This window comes from Pipistrellus hanaki, assembly GCF_964339955.1.
Source record: "Pipistrellus hanaki genome assembly, chromosome: 3".
Classification (NCBI taxonomy): Eukaryota; Metazoa; Chordata; class Mammalia; order Chiroptera; family Vespertilionidae; genus Pipistrellus; species Pipistrellus hanaki.
In genome coordinates this window covers 113,383,115-113,408,111 of record NC_140505.1, presented here as the reverse complement: position 1 = coordinate 113,408,111, position 24,997 = coordinate 113,383,115, and the positions used below count along the sequence as shown (strand labels likewise).

At 36.1% G+C, this 24,997-nt stretch overlaps 1 protein-coding gene across 4 annotated transcripts in view; it reads right to left on the bottom strand.

Moving 5' to 3' along the window:
- Positions 1-24,997, bottom strand: part of ATP2B1 (ATPase plasma membrane Ca2+ transporting 1) — a 133,911-nt gene that overhangs the window by 17,853 nt on the left and 91,061 nt on the right. For all 4 annotated transcript variants that reach the window (XM_084876903.1, XM_084876900.1, XM_084876902.1 and 1 more), the window contains exons 8-18: positions 24,520-24,681; positions 22,880-23,094; positions 18,629-18,871; positions 16,988-17,229; positions 13,975-14,212; positions 8,859-9,038; positions 8,131-8,218; positions 7,675-7,781; positions 1,149-1,340; positions 701-914; positions 22-233 (exon numbers count right to left, since the gene is read on the bottom strand). In XM_084876903.1, coding sequence (XP_084733029.1) covers positions 22-233; positions 701-914; positions 1,149-1,340; positions 7,675-7,781; positions 8,131-8,218; positions 8,859-9,038; positions 13,975-14,212; positions 16,988-17,229; positions 18,629-18,871; positions 22,880-23,094; positions 24,520-24,681 — 2,093 coding nt within the window. The remainder of the gene's footprint in view (positions 1-21; positions 234-700; positions 915-1,148; positions 1,341-7,674; positions 7,782-8,130; positions 8,219-8,858; positions 9,039-13,974; positions 14,213-16,987; positions 17,230-18,628; positions 18,872-22,879; positions 23,095-24,519; positions 24,682-24,997) is intronic.

The following is a 24,997-nucleotide window of genomic DNA, read 5'->3' as shown; positions in this document are numbered from 1 at the left end:
CTATCTTTTCTAATTACCCACCTGTACCACAAAAGTGCCTAAAACAATTGTGCAGAAGATGATATTATTAAAGATTCCTTCAAACACATTTCTTTCACCATGAATTTTCCGGGCATTTATTTCGTTGAAAAGTTGCATCAGCACAAATGTATTAAAAACAATAGTGTAATGTTCCGAAGGAGGAGCATGCAAAGGAGCATTTCTTCCACTGTCAATATCAAAAAACTTTTCTCCTAAAAGAATGAAAGATTATTATTTTGTATTGTCATACAAAATTATTTAACATTTTCAAGGAGGTACGCAACAATATAACTACCCAAACCTTTATTTGATGGCCAAATGACAGCATAGAAAGAGTTGAAAGGGACCTGGGATTATCTAATTCTCTCTCTTGTTTTACAGACGAGCAAACTGAAGGACTCAAAACTATTATGACATACTACAGATCACCTACCTAAGTTAGTGGCAGAGTCAGGACAAGCAATCAGGACTCCTTTTACTCCTTCCCCACTATCTCTCATACTGCCCCCCTCCACACACGTTCCCCTGCCAATTTACTAAGCATACACTGACAAAGAAAGAAATTAAAGGTAAATGAGGAGTCAAAGAGAACTTATGTTCTTGAAAAACTGGTAACAAATAATCATCTGAAATATTAGCTTAGAAACAACTGAAGTTTTATCAGGCATTGAATACTTACCAGCAAACAAGAGGGTAAAGACTACTACCAGTTGATAGAATGCATGACCCAAAATATTCTTCATCATCGTGCGTGAGATGAGAGGTTTATTTCTACCATAAGGTTTCCGAAGCAGGAGAGATTCAGTGGGGGGTTCAGTTGCCAGAGCCAGGGAAGCAAGAGTATCCATTATGAGGTTCACCCACAGCATCTGCACAGCTTTAAGTGGCGAATCCTAGAAAAGACAGGTTTCCTGATAGACATTCACAACTATTCAGGGACTTAGCAATTCTCAGGAAGCATTTTTGTATTTAAAAACTTAAAGAACAGAACTGGATTGCACTTTTATAGTAATTAACCTAAAATATTAAGTTTCAACCTATTTAAATATTCAACTACTTTTAAAGGCATGTTATACACATATTTGCTTTAAAATAAGCAAGTTTTAACAAACAAATTGTCCACCTACTTGAGTAATACAGGCGCCTGTGAAAGCAACAATCACTGCTACGACATTAACAGTAAGCTGGAACTGAAGGAATTTTGAGATGCTGTCATAGACATTTCGTCCCCACATAACTGCTTTAACAATGCTTGTAAAGTTGTCATCTGTGAGAATGATATCAGACGCTTCTTTAGCTACATCAGTTCCAGCGATGCCCTATTAAAAAAAATTCTGCAAATCAGACTAAAGCTTTAAAATATAATTTTTAATATTCAAAAGGATAATATTCAATTGATCAACTAAAAACCACCACTGTACTTAATAATTACTGACTTACATTTACTATAAAAGAAGCTAACAGTTATTCTAAGATATCATCTCTCAGAAATTCAGTTTTAGGAGAAATCAAAAATAAAAAAGGAGGGTTTGAAAATAAAATTTAAATTGGGTTTAAAAAAGAGTAACAGACACAGGCATTATCCCAGTTCCTTCCAAAAGTCACACACAAAAATACATTTAAAAAATAAAAACTCAAAGACAAAGTTAGTGGGAAAGAAGATACTGCAAGAGAATCTTAACACATTGCAGATGGATCACAAGAATTCTTGCTTCATATTACATAGTGTTTTATAAAGTATCATACTTTAAAAAAGATATTACCTTATAAGGACATGTAATAAATAACTTCAAAATGCAATTGGTATTTAATTTTAAAGTGTGCCTTTAACATTTATGTTCAATGTTTTTTGTACTTGTTCAATAGAAACTTATCTGGCCACTGGGTAAAGCTAGCAATAAAACCACTTGTCCGCTTAAGAGGTTGAAAAGCAGATAACCAAATATTAACCCTTTGCACTCCGAACCATTCTGGACATTGGCTACCAGCTACTCGAAGCTACTTTGCGGCGGAGTGCATTGAAATAACTCAATTCCCCGTAATCACTAATAAACTGCAATGTCCCCTGAGAGGGGACATCTGAGTGATATGCTAGAATTCCGATGTCCCCTGAGAGGGGACAGCGGAGTGCAAAGGGTTAAGTAACATTAGCAGACCTCCAGAATACTGAATACAAAGCCAACAGTAGGAGAAGTAGAGACATAGCTGGTGTTTTTACACCATAGACCTTTCCTATGTAAGCTTAGGACTTAGCAGCACAGGTAGAACTGGCAATAGGGGTAAAGGTATGAATAAAAATAGGGAAGATTTCTTGAAAGTCTACCAAAGACACTGAAGAATTACTTAGATGGTCCAAACTATAATAAGAACAATAATGTCCACCAGCCCTAGCTGGTTTGGCCCAGTGGAAAGAGCGTCAGCCTGCGAAATGAAGGGTCCTGGGTTCGATTCCTGTCAAGGGCACATGCCAGGGTTGTGGGCTCGATCCCCAGTACAGGGCATGCAGGAGGCAGCTGATAGATGATTTATCATTGATGTTTCTCCCCCTCTCCCTCTCCCTTCCTCTTTGAAATCAATAAAAATATATATAAAAAAATAATGTCCATCAATGGTGGGATGGGATGGGTTAATATCATGGATTAATTAAAAAAAGAGAGAACTATGCTATCTACAACAACACAGAAGAACCTAACAAGCATAATAACACAGGAAGCTGGACTCAATATGATTCTTCTGTACAAAGTTCAAAAAAGAGACTCAAGTGTAATCTTCCGAATACTGGTTATCTTTGCAGAGAGGCAGCACAGTAATTAGAGGTGAGTGTGGATGAGGTGGGGGGTATAGGCAACGCTCTATTTCTTGCCTTGCAGAATCCAGATTTGTTCACGTGTGATAATCTAGTCAGTTGAGTACTTATGACTCAGGCACTTTTCTGTATGTGTGCTATATATTAATAACAAAGTGATAAGAAAGCTAGATCCTCAAAGCCCCTTCCCAAGTCCACACAACCAGTCAATTTGCCACTCCCTCTGATAAGGCAAAACAACAATAATAATAATAACAACAACAAAAAAACCCAAACACAACTGCCTGCTAATTTACAGAGAATGTCTGGACTGAAGGATACCAAACACTGTTGAGTACAGAGTGTTAAACTGAAGGGAAAAAAAAGGGAGCCCAGCTGGTGTGGCTCAGTTGGTTGATGTCATCCCATGCACAAAGAGGTTGCAGGTTTGATCCCCAGTCAGGGCATATGCCCAGGTTGCTGGCTTGAACCCTAATAGGGGGCGTGCAGGAGGCAGCCCACCAGTGAATGTTTTTTCCTCTCTTTTTTTCTCCCTTCCTCTGAAATCTATAAAAACTTTTATTTATTTATTTATTTTTTTAAAGGGATGGGGTTAGGAGTACCTGTGTTTAATGAATGTTGAGGCTTTCACCTTTCCTTTTCTACCTGTCTCCCAGGATATCAGTATTCAGGACTGCTCTCTAGGCAGCAGATTTGAAGACTCTTTTATGGGAAATCTGATCACCTTAAAAAAAAGACCTAAAAATACTGCAATTCAAGGTACCCTAAAGAAGTGAAATGACTAAGCCAGATCCCTTTACAGAGAAGCTTGTGGTTGACAAATCTCACCTCAAGGCCCAAGACTTTCCAGCTTTTCAACTTTACACTAGCAAAGCACTAACCTGAAAGACAGACTAAACCAAAAGAAAGTGGACAGTCTGCAGAGACAAGCTCATTTAAAAAAAAAAAAAAAAAAAAAAAAATCAGGGGAATAGTGCACAAAGAAGGAACAGTGGGGAGGAAATAGGAGCAGAAGTGCCAGGTGATGATGGTGATGAATCAGTGTTAAGCACATAGAAAACCAAAGCAAAAATAAATAAAATAAAAAAGAAAGTGAATGAAAAAGAAAACTTAAAGGGAATAAAAAAAGTTGTGCAAGGAAATAAAAGTAACTAGTTTATCTATCCAAAATTATAACTCTGATGGCAGATTGACAGGGTAGGTAGTATGCATGAATGTGTGCTGGGGTGGATGTCCTGTGTGTGTCTGTGTATGTGAGCATGTGAAAGTGCTAAGACGTTCTGTTTCTTAATGAAAAGGCAATAGCAAATACTTTATGTTAAAAAATTAAATCAAAAGTACTATAGTCATGTCATTTCGATATATTAAGGCAAATAGTTAAAATGTTTGTTTTTTTTTCAGTCAAAAAAATGAGACTAGAAGAAATGTTATGTGGTAGGAGACCTGGGTGTTTTATTTTTTTAAGTGCTATGCATATATTGTTTTAATAAACACAAAAACAAAGTTTAAATCAAGCTTTTCTTGAAATATTCAATGAAGGAACAATTCTAATTTTAAATTTTAATCTCTAGTTCTTAATCTGAGCATTTTACTTTTAATGTGCAACATATTTAACACATCTAAGCCCAAGAGGTTACCCTGCCTCAAATCATTCTCCTGTCTTTTATAAATGCAAATCTCATCACTTCTTTGTTCAGAATCCTTCAAAATTTCCAGCTATTAAAATCGTCATGGGGATGTAAATGGCAGCATAAGGAATATAGCTAAAAAAATTGTAATAACCATGTACAAGTCAGATGGTACTGGAAGACTTATGGGAGGAGGGTGAGATCACTTTGTAAGGTATATAAATGTCTAATCACTATGTTGTACACCTGAAACTAATATTGTATGCCAACTATAATTGAAAAATAAACTAAGAAAAATTAGTTCCATAAAGATTTTTGGGAAACTTTTCATCAGACAAACAAAAAAAGATGAACAGTTTTTTTTTATGAGCTTCTGTGAACTGTATGCTAACATACAATTTAGTGTGTCTCTAAACTAATTTTACTCCAGATGTTGCCTAGGAAAGAACAAATTCCTTATCTTTCTATTTCAAGGTCCTCATCAGGGGGGCCCCCCAGTCAATCCTCTGTTTCACATTCCATTTCCCCCACACCAAACCCTCTTCTATGGATGTTAAAACCACAGTCATGAGCTGTATATAAGTGTTTTGGGCAATGACCACATATGGTGGTCGCCCAAAATTATAAGGGCGCTGAAAAATTTCTATTGCCTTGTGACATTGTAGCTGCTGTAATGTCATATGCACACGTTACACATTGGTGATGCTGGTGTAAACAAGTCTGTGGGGTCAGTTGTATAAAAGGCTAGCACATACATTTACATACAATACAGAATACTCTATAATGATAATGGTTGTGTTACTGCTCTTTGTATTTATTAAAACAGACAATTTATAGTTATTTTAGAGTGTACTGTTTCTATTTACAAAAAAAAACCTTTGCTATAAAACATACATCATGTTACTCAGCAGCCTATGGATATCTCCCTGTTGGCCATGCCACTAGACTACATAATTTTCTCGTGTTCTTAATTTAATCTCGTGTTGTTTTGTATAGTAACTGCTGTACAGGTTTGTAGCCTGGGAGCAATAGGCTATACCATCCAGCCTCGGTGTGTAGTAGGCTATGCCATCTAGGTCTGTGTAGGTGCCCTCTATGATGTTCACACAATGACAAAATGGCCTAACAATGCATTCTCAGACAGAATGTATCCATATTCCACCATGCTCACTCCTGTTGGAAGGCTGCCACCATGGTGTGGTTTAGCCTCAAAACACCAGGAGGACAAATTATCCAAATAAACACTGGTATACACAAATATTCTCTTATCTGAAACCTTTGGGGCTAAAATGTATTTCAAAATTCAGCCTCTTATATATCAAAAAGATAATGAGGCTCATAACTTCTATCACAAATTCTCCCAGACGGTGTCAGCACCCCACAAAACATATTAATTTCTCTACAATGGCTACGAACATTCCTAAGACATGAACATTCTCACACCAGGTCAGGATAAAGTGTTGTAGTGAAATGAGTCCGATGCAAATTTAGGAAAACAAGTCAGTTTTCAGATTTTTGGATTTGAGAATTATTATTATGGACCTGTATTATCCAAAAATAAAATAAAACTAAATTAAAATAGTTAAATTTTCTATGGCACTGAGAGTGCAAAGATTCATTTCAACACTAAAACCTGAGAGAAATAGATTCAAAGATGTAACAACTTAATTTCAATCATTAAGCATTTATGTAGCATATGTATTTAATGACACATATGCTACATATTTAATGATACATATGCTTTACCAGTACTATGGCTTTAAGCACCAAAGCACCAGTACAAAATAATAATCCAGTGCTTTAAATAATCAAATCTAAACTGAGAACTTGGGCGGGGGTGGGGGGGGGGTTCCTATCAACAAAGACTGCAACCAACCAAAGAACTTGTGTGCATATATGCATAACTCATGGACACAGACAATAGGGTGGTGGAAGCCTGGGTGGAGGGTAAGGGCAGGCTAGAAGGGATCAATGGGGAAAAAAGGGGACATATGTAATACTTACAATAATAAAGATTTAATAAAAAAGCAAAGAAAGAAAATTTAAAAAAGATTACATATATTAAATACTAGAGGCCCAATGCATGAAGATTCATGTAAGAATGGGCCTTCCTTTCCCTGGTTGCTGGCACTGCCTTCACTCCGGCTGGAGCTGCTGGGGCGGTACAGAACATCTGTATCCCACCCTGCCCCTGGCTGCTTGGCACTGTGTATGCAAATTAACCCACCATCTTTGTTGGGTTAATTTGCATACACACTCCTGATTGGGTGGTGGGAGTCATTAAGGTGCGGTTAATTTGCATCTTTCTATTTTATTAGTGTAGATCAGTGTTTCCCAAACTTCTCTCATGATAAGAATCACCTGGTGGAGTTGTTAAAATACAGATTCCTGAATCCCAACTAAGAGGTGCTAAACTAGAATTTTTGGGAACATATAGGTAAAATTGTATACTTAGTGCTCTGTCTTAGAGCACTAGTTAAGCATACAATTTTACCTATATGTTCCCAAAATACAATTTTACCTAAATGTTCCCAAAAACTCTAGTTTAGCACTTCTTAGTTGTGATTCAGGAATCTGTATTTTAACAACTCCACCAGGTGATTCTCATCATGAGATAAGTTTGGGAAACACTGGTGTAGATAAAGTGACAATTACTCTTCTATTTTTATATAAGCACTTGCAAGTTTTTATTTTTAAAACTTCAAATGAAACAAAATGAAAATCATGAGATATATTTTGTTAATTGAACATTTTAAGTTCATATATAAGTGGGGGAAGGTAGAAAAGGGTAAAGGGGGGAATATATGGCGATGGAAGGAGACATAACTTGAACAGTCAATTACTCTTAAGAGACATTTGCAGTTATGTGGAAGAGTCCAATTATTTTTTCATCTTTAATATATGTAACTGTTCTGAGCTTCTCTCCTACTGAAGGGGATTGTTGCAAGGTTCAGATGAGATGACAGACACTATAATGCTTTATAGAGTATAAGGTAAATGTATGATCTTATTACAATCGTTCAAAAGAAGTCATCCTCCACTCAGATTTCACTGCATGAGCATATAAACTAATTATATTTCTAAGTCAATTTAGGCTATAAAATATTCTTCACAATATTCTTGAGAGACAATATGTAAAATCAATTGACATTTAGTAAAAAAACAGCAAAACAAACAAAACCCAGCCAGTAAATTACACCTGATTAGGTAAGCTCCTACCATTGCAAATCCAACATCAGCTTTTTTCAGTGCCGGACCATCATTCGTACCATCACCAGTTACTGCTACAACCTGACGCTGGTCTGCGACTGTGCTGTCAATTATACCTAAAATAAATAAAAGTAAATATTTGGGCTGTAAAAAATTCCTTTTAATTAAAAAGGTGATTCTGCAGAATATCCGGAGGAGTCCATTTTACAGACTCAAGGCTAAAAATAAATAACTAAGCAAACATAAGGAATGGAAACTGCCGAGAGTCTGGGTGAGGAACAACTCCAGAAACAAAGGTTCCATTAGGAGCAATATCCTGTTTTAATCACTGAAGATTAACACCTTTACTTAAGGTGTCAAAAAGGAAACATATTTAGATTTTATTGGGAAAGATGATATTCATGATTCAACCCACTATTCCATGATTTATTTCTATTTCAGGAAACTGAAATAAGATCTACTTACCTTTAACCAGTGTATGTTTGTCAGTAGGAGATGATCTTGCAAGTACTCGAAGCTTTGGCCAAATCTTGTCTATCCGCTCTTGCTCAATCTATAAATTTTTGTCAATGTTAAAATAAGCCCAAATCTAGTTTCATAATCTCAAATTAGTGATCTACAATATGTATGAGTGGTTCTCAAAGTGTGGTTAACAGATTAGCAGCACCAGCAATTCCTGGGAACTTGTTAGAAATGCAAATGCTTGAGGAAGGCCCCAAATATTTATCTTATTAAGTACTCTGGAGTGGGGCCTGCCTATCAACATTTTTTTGAAAGGCTTCCGAGTAACCCTGACGCATACTCAAGTTTAAGATGTAGTGCCATATATATAAGATCAAATTTTTTTAAAAATCTCCCCACTGCCTATGAAAATAGAAGCTCCTTAAATTAGCAAGGAAAGTTCAGAGAATTTGGGGACCCCTAAGATATATTTCATATCAACCTTTCAAAACTCATCTCCTATTACTCGCTTGCTTACACATACTGTATTTCTGAAATTGGCCTAAACTTAAGAAAAATAAATGCTCACAAATTTGTACCTTTTATTTCCTAAGATGCTTATGTTTTGTTTGATAAGGTGCCAGATGCATTTACTCATACTTAATGTCTAACACAGTGCATACTCAATATGTATTTGTTGAATGGAATTTCTAATACATTAAAAACACTTAAAAAAAAATCAAAACTCGTACCTCTCCTTTTTCATTTCGTATTCTTCTGTTGAAATCTTTACCTTCTATACATAGGAAATCTTCCCCAGGGTGTAAAATACCACATTTGCTGGCAATAGCCCGAGCAGTATTAATATTATCACCAGTGACCATCCGCACAGTAATTCCAGCCTTCTGACATTTTTTTATTGCATCTGGTACCTGGTTTACATGGAAAAAATAAATCCATATTACAAAACGAAGTCAGTATTTCCAGAGAGAAAAATCCCCACTGAACAAATATGCATTACCTCAAAGTCCCATAAATGACAACCTTAATTCATTTCAATATTCAGTATGTCTTGAATTATTCCTAATAATCTCTTCTTTCCTCTTCTACTGCCAGTCCTAGTTCAGGCTTCATTTTCAGTTGTCAGTCAATTTAACCTGCTTGCATTATTTATTTACTAAAGGCTTTTAAAAGCACCTTTCTCCCTGGCAACCATTAGGCAATTCTCTGGATGGCTTCCTACCTTCCTGGTTTTATTGTCCATACATACAACACCAGAGTAAATGTTAGGGTTCTTTAGAATTATGGGTAGCTCACCTGTTCTCACACCTTCAACGGCATCTGTGTGCTAGAAACTTTCAAATCTCTCTATCTTTCCATCTCATTTTGAGAGCTGGATTCATAATTTCAAAAGAAAAGTGAGTATCAAACTTTGGGTGTCCAAATTTTGTTTTCTAAACCTATTATCTAACAGAGGCCTAAGGGTCATCGGACCTCTTCCATCTCTCTCTCACCTTATGTACCTTGAAGGGCTATAGATTTTATCTTGTCCCCACTACTTGCTGCTTGAGCTATTGCACCAGCTTTTTAAGTCATATCCCTATCTTTATGTTTGTTACTCCTTTAAAACATCTGACATACTTGACGGAAGAGTTCTTTTTCTAATCACTTTCTTAGAAATATTTGATTCCCCTACTGTTGTATTAAAAACCATAATGTTCTCAGCATAACAGTTTCACACTTGAGCCTCAGAATACTTTTCTAATTTTACGTAAAATATTTCTCTATTATATATAACTTGATAGATGACCGGTCTACATATTATTTATGTGCCTATTTCTGCAATTTCATGCTCTTCTCTAACCAAAAAATGCATGCTGATCCTACCAGAGCACAGGTTGGAAATGCAAGTGCAGGTAACACAAAAGAAGGCCACAGAGGTTAACATAAAAAGGAAAACACTCTGAAAGTGACAAACTCTTAAGATAAATACCCAATAAAAGCTACTCAGCGCTAGTCTACTTTTACCATGGGGAAAGGAGTACCCAATGTTGACAGAACCTACACTTTCAAGAAAAAGCAAAAACCCAGACTTGTGTGTGCTCTCTCAATATTTAATGTTTTAAACACACACATGAATAAAGGCTTAATTTTGCCTATAAGCTGTTTGACTTCTATTGTAAATACAGTTTAAGTGTGATATCTCTGGAAGCTTTCATGGCCTACTCAGACAGAGCTATATCATACAGACGTCATTACATAATACTAGAGTTATTTGTTTACCTAAGTTTTTGAACCCTTACTTTCTCATGCTTGGATCACCAATGCCCAGTACAATGCCTTTTGTTCATTTAACAACTAAGTTCCTGGCATGTAAGAGGAGCACAGAATTTGTTGAACTACTGAATTCAACATCTTTATGAAACATTCACCCTTGAGTAATTTTCAAGGAGGAGCATATCCTAGTCAGGGCATCATTATGTCTTAAAACATGTGTAATTTAATTGCTCGCAACATAAGTAAATCTCTAAGTTTTAGGATTTACAATATAAAAGTATATCCCTCCATTCTGTCAACTCTAAGTCATTCAAATCATTGAAGAGAAACATCATTTACATCCACTTTTAATATTTACTGAAATCCAGCCGAAACCAGTTTGGCTCAGCGGTAGAGCGTCAGTCTGCGGACTGAAAGGTCCCAGGTTCGATTCCGGTCAAGGGCATGTATGTTGGTTGCGGGCACATCCCCGGTGGGGGGTGTGCAAGAGGCAGCTGGTCGATGTTTCTCTCTCATTGATGTTTCTAGCTCTCTATCTCTCTCTTCCTCTCTGTAAAAAAATCAATAAAATATATATTTTTTTAAAAATACTTACTGAAATCCAGGCAGTACTAGTATGCTGGATACTGGTGACCCAGAGGTGAGTGAAAGGACAGAGATTGCCCAGATTATTAAAAAAATAAATAAACCAGTACTTGATTTTAAAAACACTGGTCTGCTGTATATATGTCATATATACCCTAATATCCCATTTGAAATAAAATGTAACCCAAATTTGTCCAACTAAGCACTCAGTGATCTGGGATTATTCTGAGATCACTTGGATTAGGGGAATAATTAATACAAGAAACTGGTCTCAAGTTAAAACTATGTGGCAAATAATATTTAAGAAGGGCAAACTAACATTTATTATACTTCCAGTTAAAATTTAAACCACCTCCACTTTTACAGATAAGAAACTGAAGAGAGGCTAAGTACCTTGTTCAAGTACCTATGCATATGCAGTAAATTTCTCCTAGATAGCTAATTAATCCAGATTTTCTACATGAGAACTGCATAGTGCAGAATACTAACAGAAAGCTGTTAGTAATATTTTGTAATACTGAGAAAATTAAATGCCACTTACATATTTTAAAAAGATAAAACTCTCCATTTACCTCAATGCCAAGAACACAATAGTAATACATTTTCCAAAGGACAAAAGTTGTAGACATTCTCATTTAATATTATATTTAGATAAGATTTAAGCCATAAGTCAATGTATAAAAGTTTGAATGGTTTTCCTCTGACCAAAGGTTGGCAAAAATTATCCACTTTGTCCAACTGGTGTGGCTCAGTGATAGACTGTCAACCTATGAACCAGGAGGTCATGGTTCGATTCCTGGTAGGGCACATGCCTGGGTTGTGGGCTCGATCCCCAGTGTGGGGTGTGCAGGACACAGTCAATCAATGATTCTCCCTCATCACTGATGTTTCTATATCTCTCTCCCTCTCAGAAATGAAAAAATATATTTTTTAAAAAGTATCCACTTTGGTGTTTTATAAGCATTTGAAACTTCTAAACTCCACACTGAATTAATCTTGATCTCTAAATATGCTGCTTCTTCTGATTCTCTTACTACCATCTCAGACCCTCTAGTTATGTGAGAGACTGATTTCCCCTTTTCTAGAAGATGTCTAATTGTGGGGACATGGCAGTTTTAAATTCTCTGGCCACGTCTGTGGTTCTAAACTATGCTCATCTCTTGCCTGGAATTACGGCAATGACCTTACTGACTTCTTTGCTTCTCTACCCCTCTTTCTTTCCAGTTCATTTCTCACCCAGTACCCTACATAATATTTTAACAACATGAACCACATCACTTCCTAGCCAGAATTTCTTTAATTTTAGAATAAAATTCAGAACTCTTATTGACTAGAAAGGCCAGGGATAATCTCATCTGGCCCTTCTTGTCCAGTCAGCCACACTGACCTTCCTTCCATCTTTGAAATAAATACTGTCTCATGTTCAGGTCTCTGCATATTTCGTCCCATTTGCCTGAATCCTCTTCTTGCAGCGATCTACACGCTGCCTCACATGTAGCCATCAGATCTCAGCTCAGAGGTCATAGCCTCAGAGATTCTTAATGTGGCCTCTCTGTTACCTTATTTCATCACCCTGTGCTTATTTACCCTTTATAGTTTTTATCACATGTGTATGTCTTATAATGTCACTGCTCCCTCCCCGCCCGGACATCCAGAATGTGAGGCCGAAGAGGGCAGGGACCAAGTCTCGCAGGATGTATTTTTCACTTGGCATATCTATAATTTTGTCTGTTTGGTTATCTTAGTTCTCTGAAAGTTTCCTGGTTACTGCAGTATTTCCAGTTCTAAAATAGTGCCTGGGGGAAAAAAAAAAGAGTGGCTTGTACTATACACTGAGGGTTGAATCAATTAGTTTATGGTGAAAAAAGCTGTCTGTGCTTTCACTCACATTGCTTCTTTGTTCAGGATGTGCTTACCGATCTCTCTCCTGGTTTAGCTTAATACTCCTCATCCTTTAAGACGCAGATCAGGTAATTAACCTGTAGGAAGTTTTACTTGACCACTCCAGTGCTTAATATAGCACAGTGGTCTTCTTAAGCATATGTTTTAGACAGAGCCAGGACTTAAATACACTAGCTCTATGTTTTCAAGGTTACCTCTACATATCTTAACTTTTTTTTTTTTTTTTTTTTTAGTCTGTCAAATGAGAGTAGTAATAAATCGCACAGGTGAACAAGAAAAGAAATAATGCATGCAAAGCACTTGGCACAGTATCTGGCACACAGTAAGAACTTAAAATATGCTTTTAGACTAAGTTAGGGGCTCATGGTCTGCACTCATGTAACATGTTCTCTGTATATCTAACAATGTACTAACATCTTGAATTATAATTATCATATGTTTGTCCACCCCCTACTCAGAAAGTGACTTAAGGCCAGAGATCAGATCTCAAAAATTTTTATGTTTCTAGTTCCCTAGTATAGTACCTGAACACCCTAGTTGCTCAATAAACTTTAAAAAAAAAAAGGTAAAAGGAAGAAAAGCTAATTCTATAGTTACATGCTATCCAATATGGTAGACAGCAAAATGCTTTAATTTACATAAAATAAAATAAAAAATTCAGGTTTTCAGTTCTATCAGCCACATTTGAGAACTCGACAGTCACATATGGCTACTGTACAGAACAATATATAGAACATTTTTATCATCACAGAGTTCAACTGGACAGTGCTAGTCTAGAGACTAAAAACAACTTAAAGGTATCTGTTTTTTATTTTAATATAAACTGAAAAACCTGCTCAGTTGAAGGCACTATGCTAGGTTATAGTTCTATAAACATATCATCTCAAGGACAAGCTGTCTAAACTATAAATATTAAACAAACAAATAAGAAGATACACTATAAACAGTATAGCATCACAAGCACTATTACTTCACTTATCTTGGATTCACAGAGAAAAAGTAAGATCATCGCACTGAGTTTACTAGGAAATTGATTATAGTTAGTGCCTGGGTCCTCTACAGTTAAGAGATTCTGCACATGCAGAACACAGAATGTTTCACCACCTCCGGTCTCACTGGATCTTCAATCCCCACAACAGCAATGCATGTAAGGCCGGTGACAATGTCATTTTCATTATCCCAGTCTGGTTCTGGTTCTCCTGCTGGGAAATCTCTGAATGCAAGACATATGGTTCTCAAGCCTTCTGATGCCATCGGTTCAATCACAGTTTTTATAATATCATCACGGTCCCTTGGTCTGAATACTTTTGCCTCACCATTAGCACTCAAGATTTTGAAACACCTAAAAGGAAATGTTGAATCCAAACATAAATAATCAATAGAAATAATTATGAATGGCATTTAAGTGAACTGGAAGGGCTAGAAATCATGGGATATGATAGCTGGATTTAGAGAATTCCATTATGTTGTACTTTTACAGACTTAAATCATATTCACTTTTCACTCTCCCCTTTATAAAAGTTACAATTTTTATAGCTTTCCATCGATAGCTCTCCACTTTATCAGTTACTCTAGATATTACCTAATCCTCTTTTAGAAACGCAAAGGTTTTAAATTTCACAAAGAACCCCTAGCAGCAGAAAAGAATAAACTATGCACTTACGGTACCCATTTGGGTACAGAGTTAGACATTAATAATGATTAACACAAAATTGACAAGTATTTTCTTTTTTTTAAAGTAAAAAGCCAAGTTCAATCAATCCTTTACCTGAGACCTTGTTTCATCACCTTAAAATAAGCATTCTATTTGAATGAGAAATGATGCCACATTAGTTTTATTGTCAGTGACACTAGCCACAACCTTTTAATTATGTGGTAAATAAAAGTTACACTGTGGACTTCCCTAATTAGTTTATTTTCACACAGCCTCTCTATGCTCCTCTCCCTTGTGATGCTACCTCCTCCTGCTTCTAGGCAGGTGACTCCAAAATCTACATTTTCCGTGTTGTTTTCCAAAGCTCTCCATCACTGCTGAAGAGTACCACTCAGAAGTTGTACCTGTACCTTAATCTTACTGCATGGGAGACTAAAAGCTGCCTCCTCGCTGCCCATTTAACAGACATCAAGAATACCCCATGATTTTAATGTACATGAAGTTCTAAACCAACATCATCAACAGCTTCTGTGACTTGAAGTGAAATAATGTATAAAGAAACCAATTTTACCACAGGCTAATTGATAAAACCAAGATTAAATTCCTATGGCATCATCATCGATATAACAAATGATGTTGAATGAAACAATGTTATTTGAAGAGCTGCTATAAATCTAAAATCTCACCTGAATACGTTTTCCTTATCTATATATAGATATCGCTTCGAAAGCGCTACATATTTATCCTCTGAACTGTCTTTTGAATGGTGCTTCTCCTTTCTCTTCCTCTTGTTAGTGACTTCTGGCTCTTACTTTGAACTAGAGCTATTTATTATAATAGCCTTTGATATCTGTCTCTAGACCCTTCCCTCCTCCCCAACCCATTTTATTTCCTGATGTAGAAATTATCTTAAACTACAGCTTTGATCATCCCACTATCTGATGAAAAAAAAAATACTTCAGTCACATTATCTGACCCTACTTAAGTAAGTTTTAATTGCTCAGCCTAATGTTTAAGAGCCTCTACAATGAAATGTAAATATCACTTGGATGTTACTGTATACTTATTATATATCAGACTTCATGCTATATTTAAATGCATTGTTTTTTTTACTGTTATAGAGTTGGTAGTTTTCACCCTCATTTTCAGCAGAGGAAATCAAAGCTAAGGAAAAAATTTGCCTAAAATCCCAAAGCTAGTGAGTTCCAGGAAAGCATCAAAGCCTGATAGTTTCTTGATTTTAAAAATATGCCCTGTCTGCACCTTCCATCTGCTACCTACCCTGGAAGCCATGGATGCAAATTTCCTAAACTTCACACTGAAATCCGATAACCAAGCTTACTGGGAAGGGAGAGGACAGCTCTAGGTGGCCTGTGTGCCACAACAGCCCATGTCTGCTCAGCTGAACTATACACTTGCTGTTCCCCTGCGCACAGCCTGCATACCCACCGCCTTCCTCAGACATGGCTTCCTTTCACCTTGATGCACTCATTTCATACCAAAACCTATCTCAAATGCTTCATCCTTCATAGGAGAAACTATGAAGGATGAAGCATCTTTCATCTTAAAATTTTACACACCTTATCATTAATTTTATACTTGTCCCTTAAGCCTAGTAGACCATAATCTGTCAAGTATTCATTAAGATAACACATATTATAACCCATTTAAAAGAAAATTAGAAGTACAGTATTCTAAATGTTATAATTTCAAATGAGTTCTATATTTCCAAAATTGCTCTTAATTTTTTAAAAGTTCTCTACTGTAATTAACCAAAATAATTTCAATACTTGTGATAGCACACAAACATTGGAGAAATTATAAACATTTAATATTAAAATTGAAGCTACCTGTCTGTATAAGGATAGTAAAAGAGAAAGATTACCATTCAAAATGATAGGAGATACTTAAATATGACACTACAGCAGCATAATTGGATAAAACCTCACTTTAATATAAAAGGAGAATTCTCAAGACCTACTTTTAATGCTTTGCTATTTTAAAAACTAATCTATAATTCATTCATCACATTTTTGAGTCTACTGTCTACAAGGCAGTGTTGAATATAAAAACTTCAGTTTTTCTTTATAGGAGTCATATTTTTCATGATCTTATACAACAATGATATCAACATGTTTAAAAACATGTATTAAGATTTACTTTACTAAACCTACCAGACTGGATATAAATGAATGTAATGGACTTACTTCCCCTGTAGCAAAACACTAAGAAATAAAAGAAACTGGAGTATAAAAATGGCAGAATACCATGGGCTAATATCAAGATACCATTAAAGTATGCTAAAAGCTCTGAGATGCCATCAAATGCTCCATCAAACGCGCGCACACACACACACACACACACACACACACACACACACAAATAGCAATAATAACAACACAGTAGGTATTTCATAAAGCAACTGTAGTTAGCAATTTATTCATCTCAGCACTTTACTCTTACTTTTTCAGAATTATCTCAGATGCACCCTTGCTGAATATTCGAAAACTTCCATCAGAATTTTTCAGGACAGTACTCATGGACTTCCTAACAGAATTGAAGGTGTAGACTTTGTACAGTGATTCTTCTGGTATTTCATTTCTAACATCCTGATAATCCCGTTTTAAATCCAAAAGAAATCCCAACAAGGCACATTCAGTTTTATTACCAACATGACGAGGTAATCCACCCTCTTTCTCTGGGGGCTATAAGAGAAAAAAGGTTTAGACGCTAGCTAGTATCATCTTGGTTCTCTACGACAGTTTAATCTATTACACATAACACAAAATACAACATTTTAAAACAAAATTACATAGGAAACTTGTATTGATATAGGGATTTCAGAGAGGGTCACAGAATGATGAGGCAGAAAGGAATTCTGGGACGAGAAGGACATGGATTCCAATCTCAGCCCTGCCAGTTACTAGCTATGGGGGACTTTCCGCAAGTTACCCAATGGTTGTGGCCCTTGGCTTCAGCATCTGAAAAACAGGAGCACTTATGATGCAAGAATTAAATCATGGTTCATGACATGGGTAATGGGGCTTTAATTTCTCTCATCTTCTCTTCCTGTTTTCACTCAACATTTTATTAAATAATTCAAAATTAGATCTACTTTACAATTTTTATAGCTTAAAACAAAAGTTTATGTGTTAAAATAAAGCACTAATGCCTTAAATATATATAAAAACTTTATTTTTACATAGTATTGTCACAAATTTTACCTCATATAATCATCACAGAAGTATTATGGGCAGATGTAACTGTCTTAATAATTAAAGAAAGTAAAGCTCAGACTTTCTGCTAGTAAAAGGAAAAGTTAGATCTAGAACCAATATCTCTATTAACTTCCAATTCAATAATCAATTGGTGCATTTTTCACTGAACAACTTGCAGTAATAATTTTGTTCATGGTCTTCACATGTAAATCACTAGAACACATATCAAGTGAAATAATTTCATGCTTTGTGTTATAAAACTTTTAAAACTTATAGTTAAAAAAATCTTACAAAGTTGAAAATACTTTACTCTAAGGTAGTGTAAGTCTAGAATTACTTTATTGAATTAGTTACTAATGGTCAAGCATCACATTATACATAGGATCTATTGAGAAACCAAAAAAGAACATATAGCATGCATAAGAAAACATTATTTTAAATTGTAATTTGGCTTCAAAATTTTCTCTAGAAAACTGAGAGTTGACTTTCTATAAATGTTTTTTTTTTTTTTTTTTTTTTTTTTTTTTTTTTTATTTGTTTTTGACAAAATAAAAACAGCCTGGTCTTTCACAAAATGAGTTTAATAATAATTAAAAATTAAGGACTTGTTCTGGTTGTAAGGCTTAAGAGTTTCTAAATACAAAAAAATTAAAAATCTAGGAGAGAAAGTTACAGGTAAAGAAAATGTTTATTTTGACCAATAGCTCTTACTTACAACACAAATTGTATCAAAGGAACTTATATACATTTTATAGATATGTGCTGTTTAAAAACAACACAATTCAGCTGTTCAATTTATATATATAGTAAAGGTAGGCCTGAAATCTACATACAATCTAATTATAAATAAATAAATTTTCATGCATAATTTATTAAAGAAACCTACCAGTATTTTTGATGTATAAGCACAATTCACTGAAATTCCTGTTACAAGATAAGACAAGATATTTGGTGGAATAGCTTCCGGCTCAGGGACCTTTTTGTAATGCTTTTCATTTATATAAGCTTGAACAACTGTCATTCTGTTCATTGTCAATGTTCCTGTTTTATCTGAGCAAATGGCTGTGGCATTTCCCATGGTTTCACAAGCATCCAGATGCCTTACTAAGTTATTATCTTTCATCATTTTCTAAAATGACAAAAAAAAATTAGATAAGCTACATATAAAACCAATAGCCTATTACATTAAAATCATAAACTGCTTTAAAGTCAGAATGAAAATTCCTAGCTATACACATATACACAATATAAGTCAACAATTTAATATTGGAGGATTTTAGTACATTTGACCTATTCAAATAAGCTTTCTTAGGTTTCAATAATTTGACCACTGCATAACATAGTCTAGTAAATGAAAACAGTTACCTGCACCCTTCTGCAGATCACATCGACTCTACTCTGCCTCCAAAAGCTTCTGTGAAGGGACCTCACATTACAAGAGCATTGGTAATCTGTTCTCTAAGTACAGATGTACTTAGAGCAGTGTCGGAATATGTTACACTTAAGCATTAAGTCTCTTTATAAAGTAGAAATGAAAAGATTTTTGTATCAATCACCAAGGAAAATGTAGCTTGTTATCAATTAAAACATATAGGTTGTCGGCATGTAGTTGCATGTTTTTTTTTGTTTGTTTGTTTTGTTTTGTTTTTGTTAACATACCAAAAACAGAATGAGTCATTTTTAACTTTTCCATATGCTGATGCACTTGATATTCTCACTCTCTGGATCCTCTAATTTACAAGAACAAAAAAGATAGTTTCTAAAAAATTAAAAAATTTCATAGTAGCCCCAAAAGGCATTTAAGTTAAAATACTTGATGTTAACTCGCAAAATATATGTGGAATGTGTTAAAAATAACAGTTTTTGAACTACTAATATGCAAAATATTGGGGGGGAAAAAAGAGTGATTTCTTGAAGAAATAAATATGGGGAAGAGCCAAAACCGGTTTGGCTCAGTGGATAGAGCGTTGGCCTGCAGACTGAAAGGTCCCAGATTCGATTCTGGTCAAAGGCACGTACCTTGGTTGGGGGCACATCCCCAGTGGGGGGTGTGCAAGAGGCAGCTGGTCAATGTTTCTCTCTCATTGACGTTTCTAACTCTCTGTCCCTATCAATTCCTCTCTGTGTAAAATCAATAAAATATCTTTTTTAAAAAAGAAATAAATATGGGGAAGAAAGTTGTTTACCTCCCATTTTACTTGTGATTCAAATTAATATTAAAGATTAAAAGAATTAAGTTCTTGCCTGTCCTGTGTGGCTCAGTGGTTGAGTGTCGACTTAAGAACCAGGAGGTCACCCTTTGATTCCTGATCAGGGCATATGCCCAGTTTGTGGGCTTGATCCCCAATAGGGGCATGCAAGAGGCAGCTGATCATTGATTCTCTCTTATCATTGATGGTCCTCTCTCTCCCCCTCTCCCTTCCTCTCTGAAATCAATAAAAAAAAAATTAAAGATAAAAAAGAATGAAGGTCTTTTTACAGTAAAGAAAATGTGTTTGATTTTTGCCAAGAGCTAACAGAGTATCCATAAAGACTACACCTCAGTGAAATGAACAGTAGTTGGTAACATTTAAGCAAAACATTTAATAAAAGCTTAAAGTAGTTACAATGCTCTCATTTTCTACTGAAGGAATACAAATCATTTCTGCTTATATCTTTTTGACTAATTGAAAAATCAGTATCATTAATGATTATTCAAAATGAACTAATGACAGTATCGGTAAAATGACTGATCAATGTGTCTAAAATGTTTATCACAATTATCTATAACTAGAGACCTAGTGCACAAGTTTGTGCACAGGTGGGGTCTGGCTGGGCTGGTCCCAATCAGAGATGATCAGAGCCAGGCCTGTTGGGAGGAGGAGATGGCAGGAGGTTGGCAGGACGGCCCACCCCACTGGGGCCCGATCAGGGCTGGGCTAGTTGGGAGGAGGGGCCATAGGTGATTGGCTGATGGGCCCCACCCCCAAATAGAGTGGGGGTTTTGATCAGCTGTAAGAGGGGGGGGCCATGGGAGTTTGGCTGGCAAGCCCCACCCCCAATTGGTATGGGGGCAGCCAATAGGGGAGGAGCTGGCTGGGGAGAGAGGCAGCAGGCCAATCAGGGTTGTGGGGGCCCATCAGGTGTGGGTGGAGGGGCTTCAGAAGTCTGGCCCACTACCAGATCAGGCCAGTTTGCTGGCTGCAGTGGGCATCATAGCAACTGGTTATTCTAGTCATTATGATGTTCTGGTCACTGGCTTTTTATATATACAGAGGTCTTGTGCACGAAATACATGCACTCAGGAGGTTCCTTCAGCCTGGCCTGCACCCTTTCATAGTCCAGAGAGTCCCTGAGGACAGACAGACATCCTTAGCGCTGCTGCGAAGGTACGAGAGACTCCTACCACCACTGCTTCTGGCAGCCATGAGCCCAGCTTCCGGCGCACTGACCACCAGGGAGCAGCTCCTGCATTGAGCATCTGCCCCCTGGTGGTCATTGTGCATCATAGTGATCAGTTGTTCCACTGATTTGCATATTAGCTTTTTATTATAGAGGATTATCTTAAAACATCAAAAAAGTACGAATAGATAAGTATATTGTATTTCATCATCACTTTGATACATTTACTAACCATTTTTTAAACAAGCCATTAAGTGTCTGAAAAACAACTCAAACAATAATAAAAAAAATATTCTTATCATGACACGTCTACTGTAAAATACTCAAGAATACTGGAGCTAACTGCTAGAACAGAAACTATGACTAATTACGTTATGTCACTCAATGTCAGCAATGCTACTTAAGCAGTACTGCTAACTACCAAAATAAATTGACAAGAGCAGTATTCTTCCAGCAAGTATTAATTTTAGTTGAAAAGGCATTTTGAAAGACCAAAACTGTTCAAGCTAAAACCTTTTAAAATCACCTTTCCCATATAAAGTATAAAATTGAGAAAAATAAGTTAATAATTATTACTTTAGGTAAGTAGCAGTTAGCAAAGCCATAAGAGCACATTTTTTTTTTTTTTTTTTTTAAGCATCTACTAGAAAAACAAGGACTGAGCTACAGTAAATCGAGTAGTCAGAGAAGGTGACATGTGAAGAGACCTGAGTAAATAAACCAGATCAGCGGTCGCCAACCGGTGGTCGGTGAGGTCTGAAAGGTTGGCGGCCGCTGGACCAGATGATTCAAAGGAAGGGCATGTGGGCTCTGACGTGAGAGCATGGCTGGGATATTTGAAAACAGTAGGAAGTCTGGTGAGGTAGACCGGAAGGAGAAAGGTGGATTAGCACCAAGAGGTAAGCAGGAGCCAGACTGGGCAGGGCCCTCAGGCTATGGGAAGGAGCTGGAATTTTATTCTTAGTGTCATGAAAAGTCACTGAAGTGTTATGCAAGGAAATAGTATGATCTGAATGACTTTTTTAGGAACATGAATCTGCCCACTTAGTGAAGGCTAGACCATGAGGTAACGGGAGTTGAAGAATGGAAACAAGGAGGCTTTAGAACAAGGGTGGGGAACCTTTTCCTGCAAGCGGCCATTTAGATACTTTGTAACAGCATTCGTGGGCCATACAAAATTATCAACTTAAAAATTAGCCGGCTATATTTGGTCAAACATTTAATCGACTCACCCCTAATGCTTTAGCAGAGCCAGACCAAGTGATTTCAAGGGCCTTATACAGCCCTTGGGCTGGATATTCCCCATCCTTGCTTTAGAAGGCTGGACCGGAGTGAACCCTTTCTTTGCTCTCATACCACAGTAAATGACATTCTTACTCTTACAATGAGAAAAAGGAGGGAACACGACTTGATAACATAAATAAAAATTAAGCCACAAGTCTGCCTAGCAGAGTTGTGCTTAGTTTTGTGGCAAGCCTGTCTTCCAAGATCCCACTTGGTGGTCCGTGGACCACTAGTGGTTTGTGAGGTCTGAAAGGTTGGCGACCATTCCTCCAAGGAACATACAGGTCTCTATGTACTGGGATCCTCAACTGGGGGAAAGAGATGGAGTCAAGGACAGCATTTCTAAAGCAAACAAGTGCAAATTTATGAAATTCTCTTCCTTTCAGAATGAAAAACAAGAATGAACAGACATGCATTTCCACCCCAGCTGGTACTGTAAACTTAGTACATCTCCTTAACCATTTCTACTTACCTTGACTGAATAAGCCAATGAGATAGTGACTGCGAGTGGAAGACCTTCTGGCACAGCTACCACTAAAACTGTAACTCCAATAATGAAGAACTTCACAAAATATTGTATGTAAATCGGTGTGCACTCAGCAAGCCATTGTCTCTTCTGAACCCAGAATGTATCAATTACAAAATATAACACTAGAATGATAACTGTGATGGCAGACATCAACAAACCTTTCAGTATACAAAGAAAAGAAAAATGTAATTATTTAAATATTCCAGACACTATCCATCATCAGTTACAAACTGGCCACTGGAAGAATTATAGCTGGTTTAGTAACACTTATTTTAATTTCTTTGGGAAATTGTTAATATCCTTTTTTGCACTTGACATTGTCATATTTAATTTTTGCTTCCAAATGTAGTCTTATCCCTAGGAGAACTGGGAAAAATTGTTTAGAATTCTTTCTTATACTTAACTGTATTCTCCTTGGGCTTCTACTAAAGCTGAGACAAAATAATAGGCATTGTTAAGAAAATATCAACAACTTAGCATAAGCTGGTGCTTTACATATTGGGAACTTACTTGTTGCTGAAAGATAATCCAATAAGCATCTGATGAATGAGAAGACGTGAAATTAAATATTCAACCCTATCTTTTTAATTAAAAATATTATCTGAATCATTATCTTTAATCTATCCTTATTACTTCATTAACTTAGAAAAACAAGAGTTAATCATATAATATGAATCATTTACCTCTCTATTTTGTGGGTTATTTAGCCCCATATAAATGAATATTAAAAATAAGGTAAGTCCACATATCTGGGTCTAATAACCCAAGTCAATGCTTACTAAAAACCACCACTATCTTAAAATCCACCCTTATCCCTACCACTATGGAGTCAGTATTATCAGTTGCTTTATTAAAAGAAGCATATATTTGCTATTAGATAACAAACATCTTGAGGACAAATGCAAAAACATAACTTTTTCTAACATATTTCTAGGAAGTAATAAAATAATGCAATTTACCTGATTTAATAACATATATTGATTTACAAAGGTGATACCGGTGGAGGACATGCTCTGTTTACTTTTTATTTTTTAATAGAGTGGTTCTCTCAACATGTGTTTTCTAGTGATGACAACAGTTTAGTAATTTCAGTCTCATCAGAATGATGAACTACTCCATTTAATTAACTAAACTATAACTTCTAGGAAAACATACACCTAAATTATTCATAAATAGTAAAAAGATGAACAAAATGTGCGATAAACATTTCTTTTAAGTAAAATATAGTTGGGTAAACTGCATGGAGTAACCTCTCTGCTAGCCCTCTCTATTGTTCCCAGAAATTCAGAGACGAGAGTATGGGCTTGTGAATTGGTAGTCTTATGCGCTAATCTACCCCCTTATTCTAGCTGACAGAGAACGTGGCCTCTATGAAATGTGGGGATAACAGCCTCAAAGCAATGAAGAGGATCTTCAATAACTCAAAAGACCTGGTACATTTTGGATAAAACAGAAAATATTTCTAACTCTCCTTCCAGTTACAAAGCAATGATTTCCCAGCCTTAAGTATGCCAAAAGCATTTTTTAAGCAGGAAGTTAGTGTATTTTAAAATAAACATCTTATTTTCCTTTATGTATCATACCTGCTTTGCCAATCTGAACAGCCAGCTTTGTAAGTTTCCCTTGTAAAACAGATTTTTCCTTTTTTGGCAAATGTGACTTCTTTTTGTCTTTTTCATCACCATCTCCACCATCTTCACTCTTTAAAGGCTGCATTTCCATGGCTGCACCATCCTGGGCTTTTGCTGCATTTAAGAGGAAATGTAATTTCACTACATTTTAAAGGCACACACAACTTGACATTTTGAAGCAAGTTTTGATAAAAATCAGTTTTCTTTTAGAAACTAGAGAAGATTTAAACATTCAGCTTCGTGTGTTCACATGTTGTATGTCTTATCCAGAGATAATAAGCCAACAGTGAGACTTGGTTGTGAAACTCTGTACCAGACGTGAGAATGTTGTGCTACATAATACAGATGAGGCATAGAAAGGAAGAAATGTATGGTCCTTAAACTAAGAACTATACACCAAATCACTTCTCTTTCCCTGTTATGTTAGGTA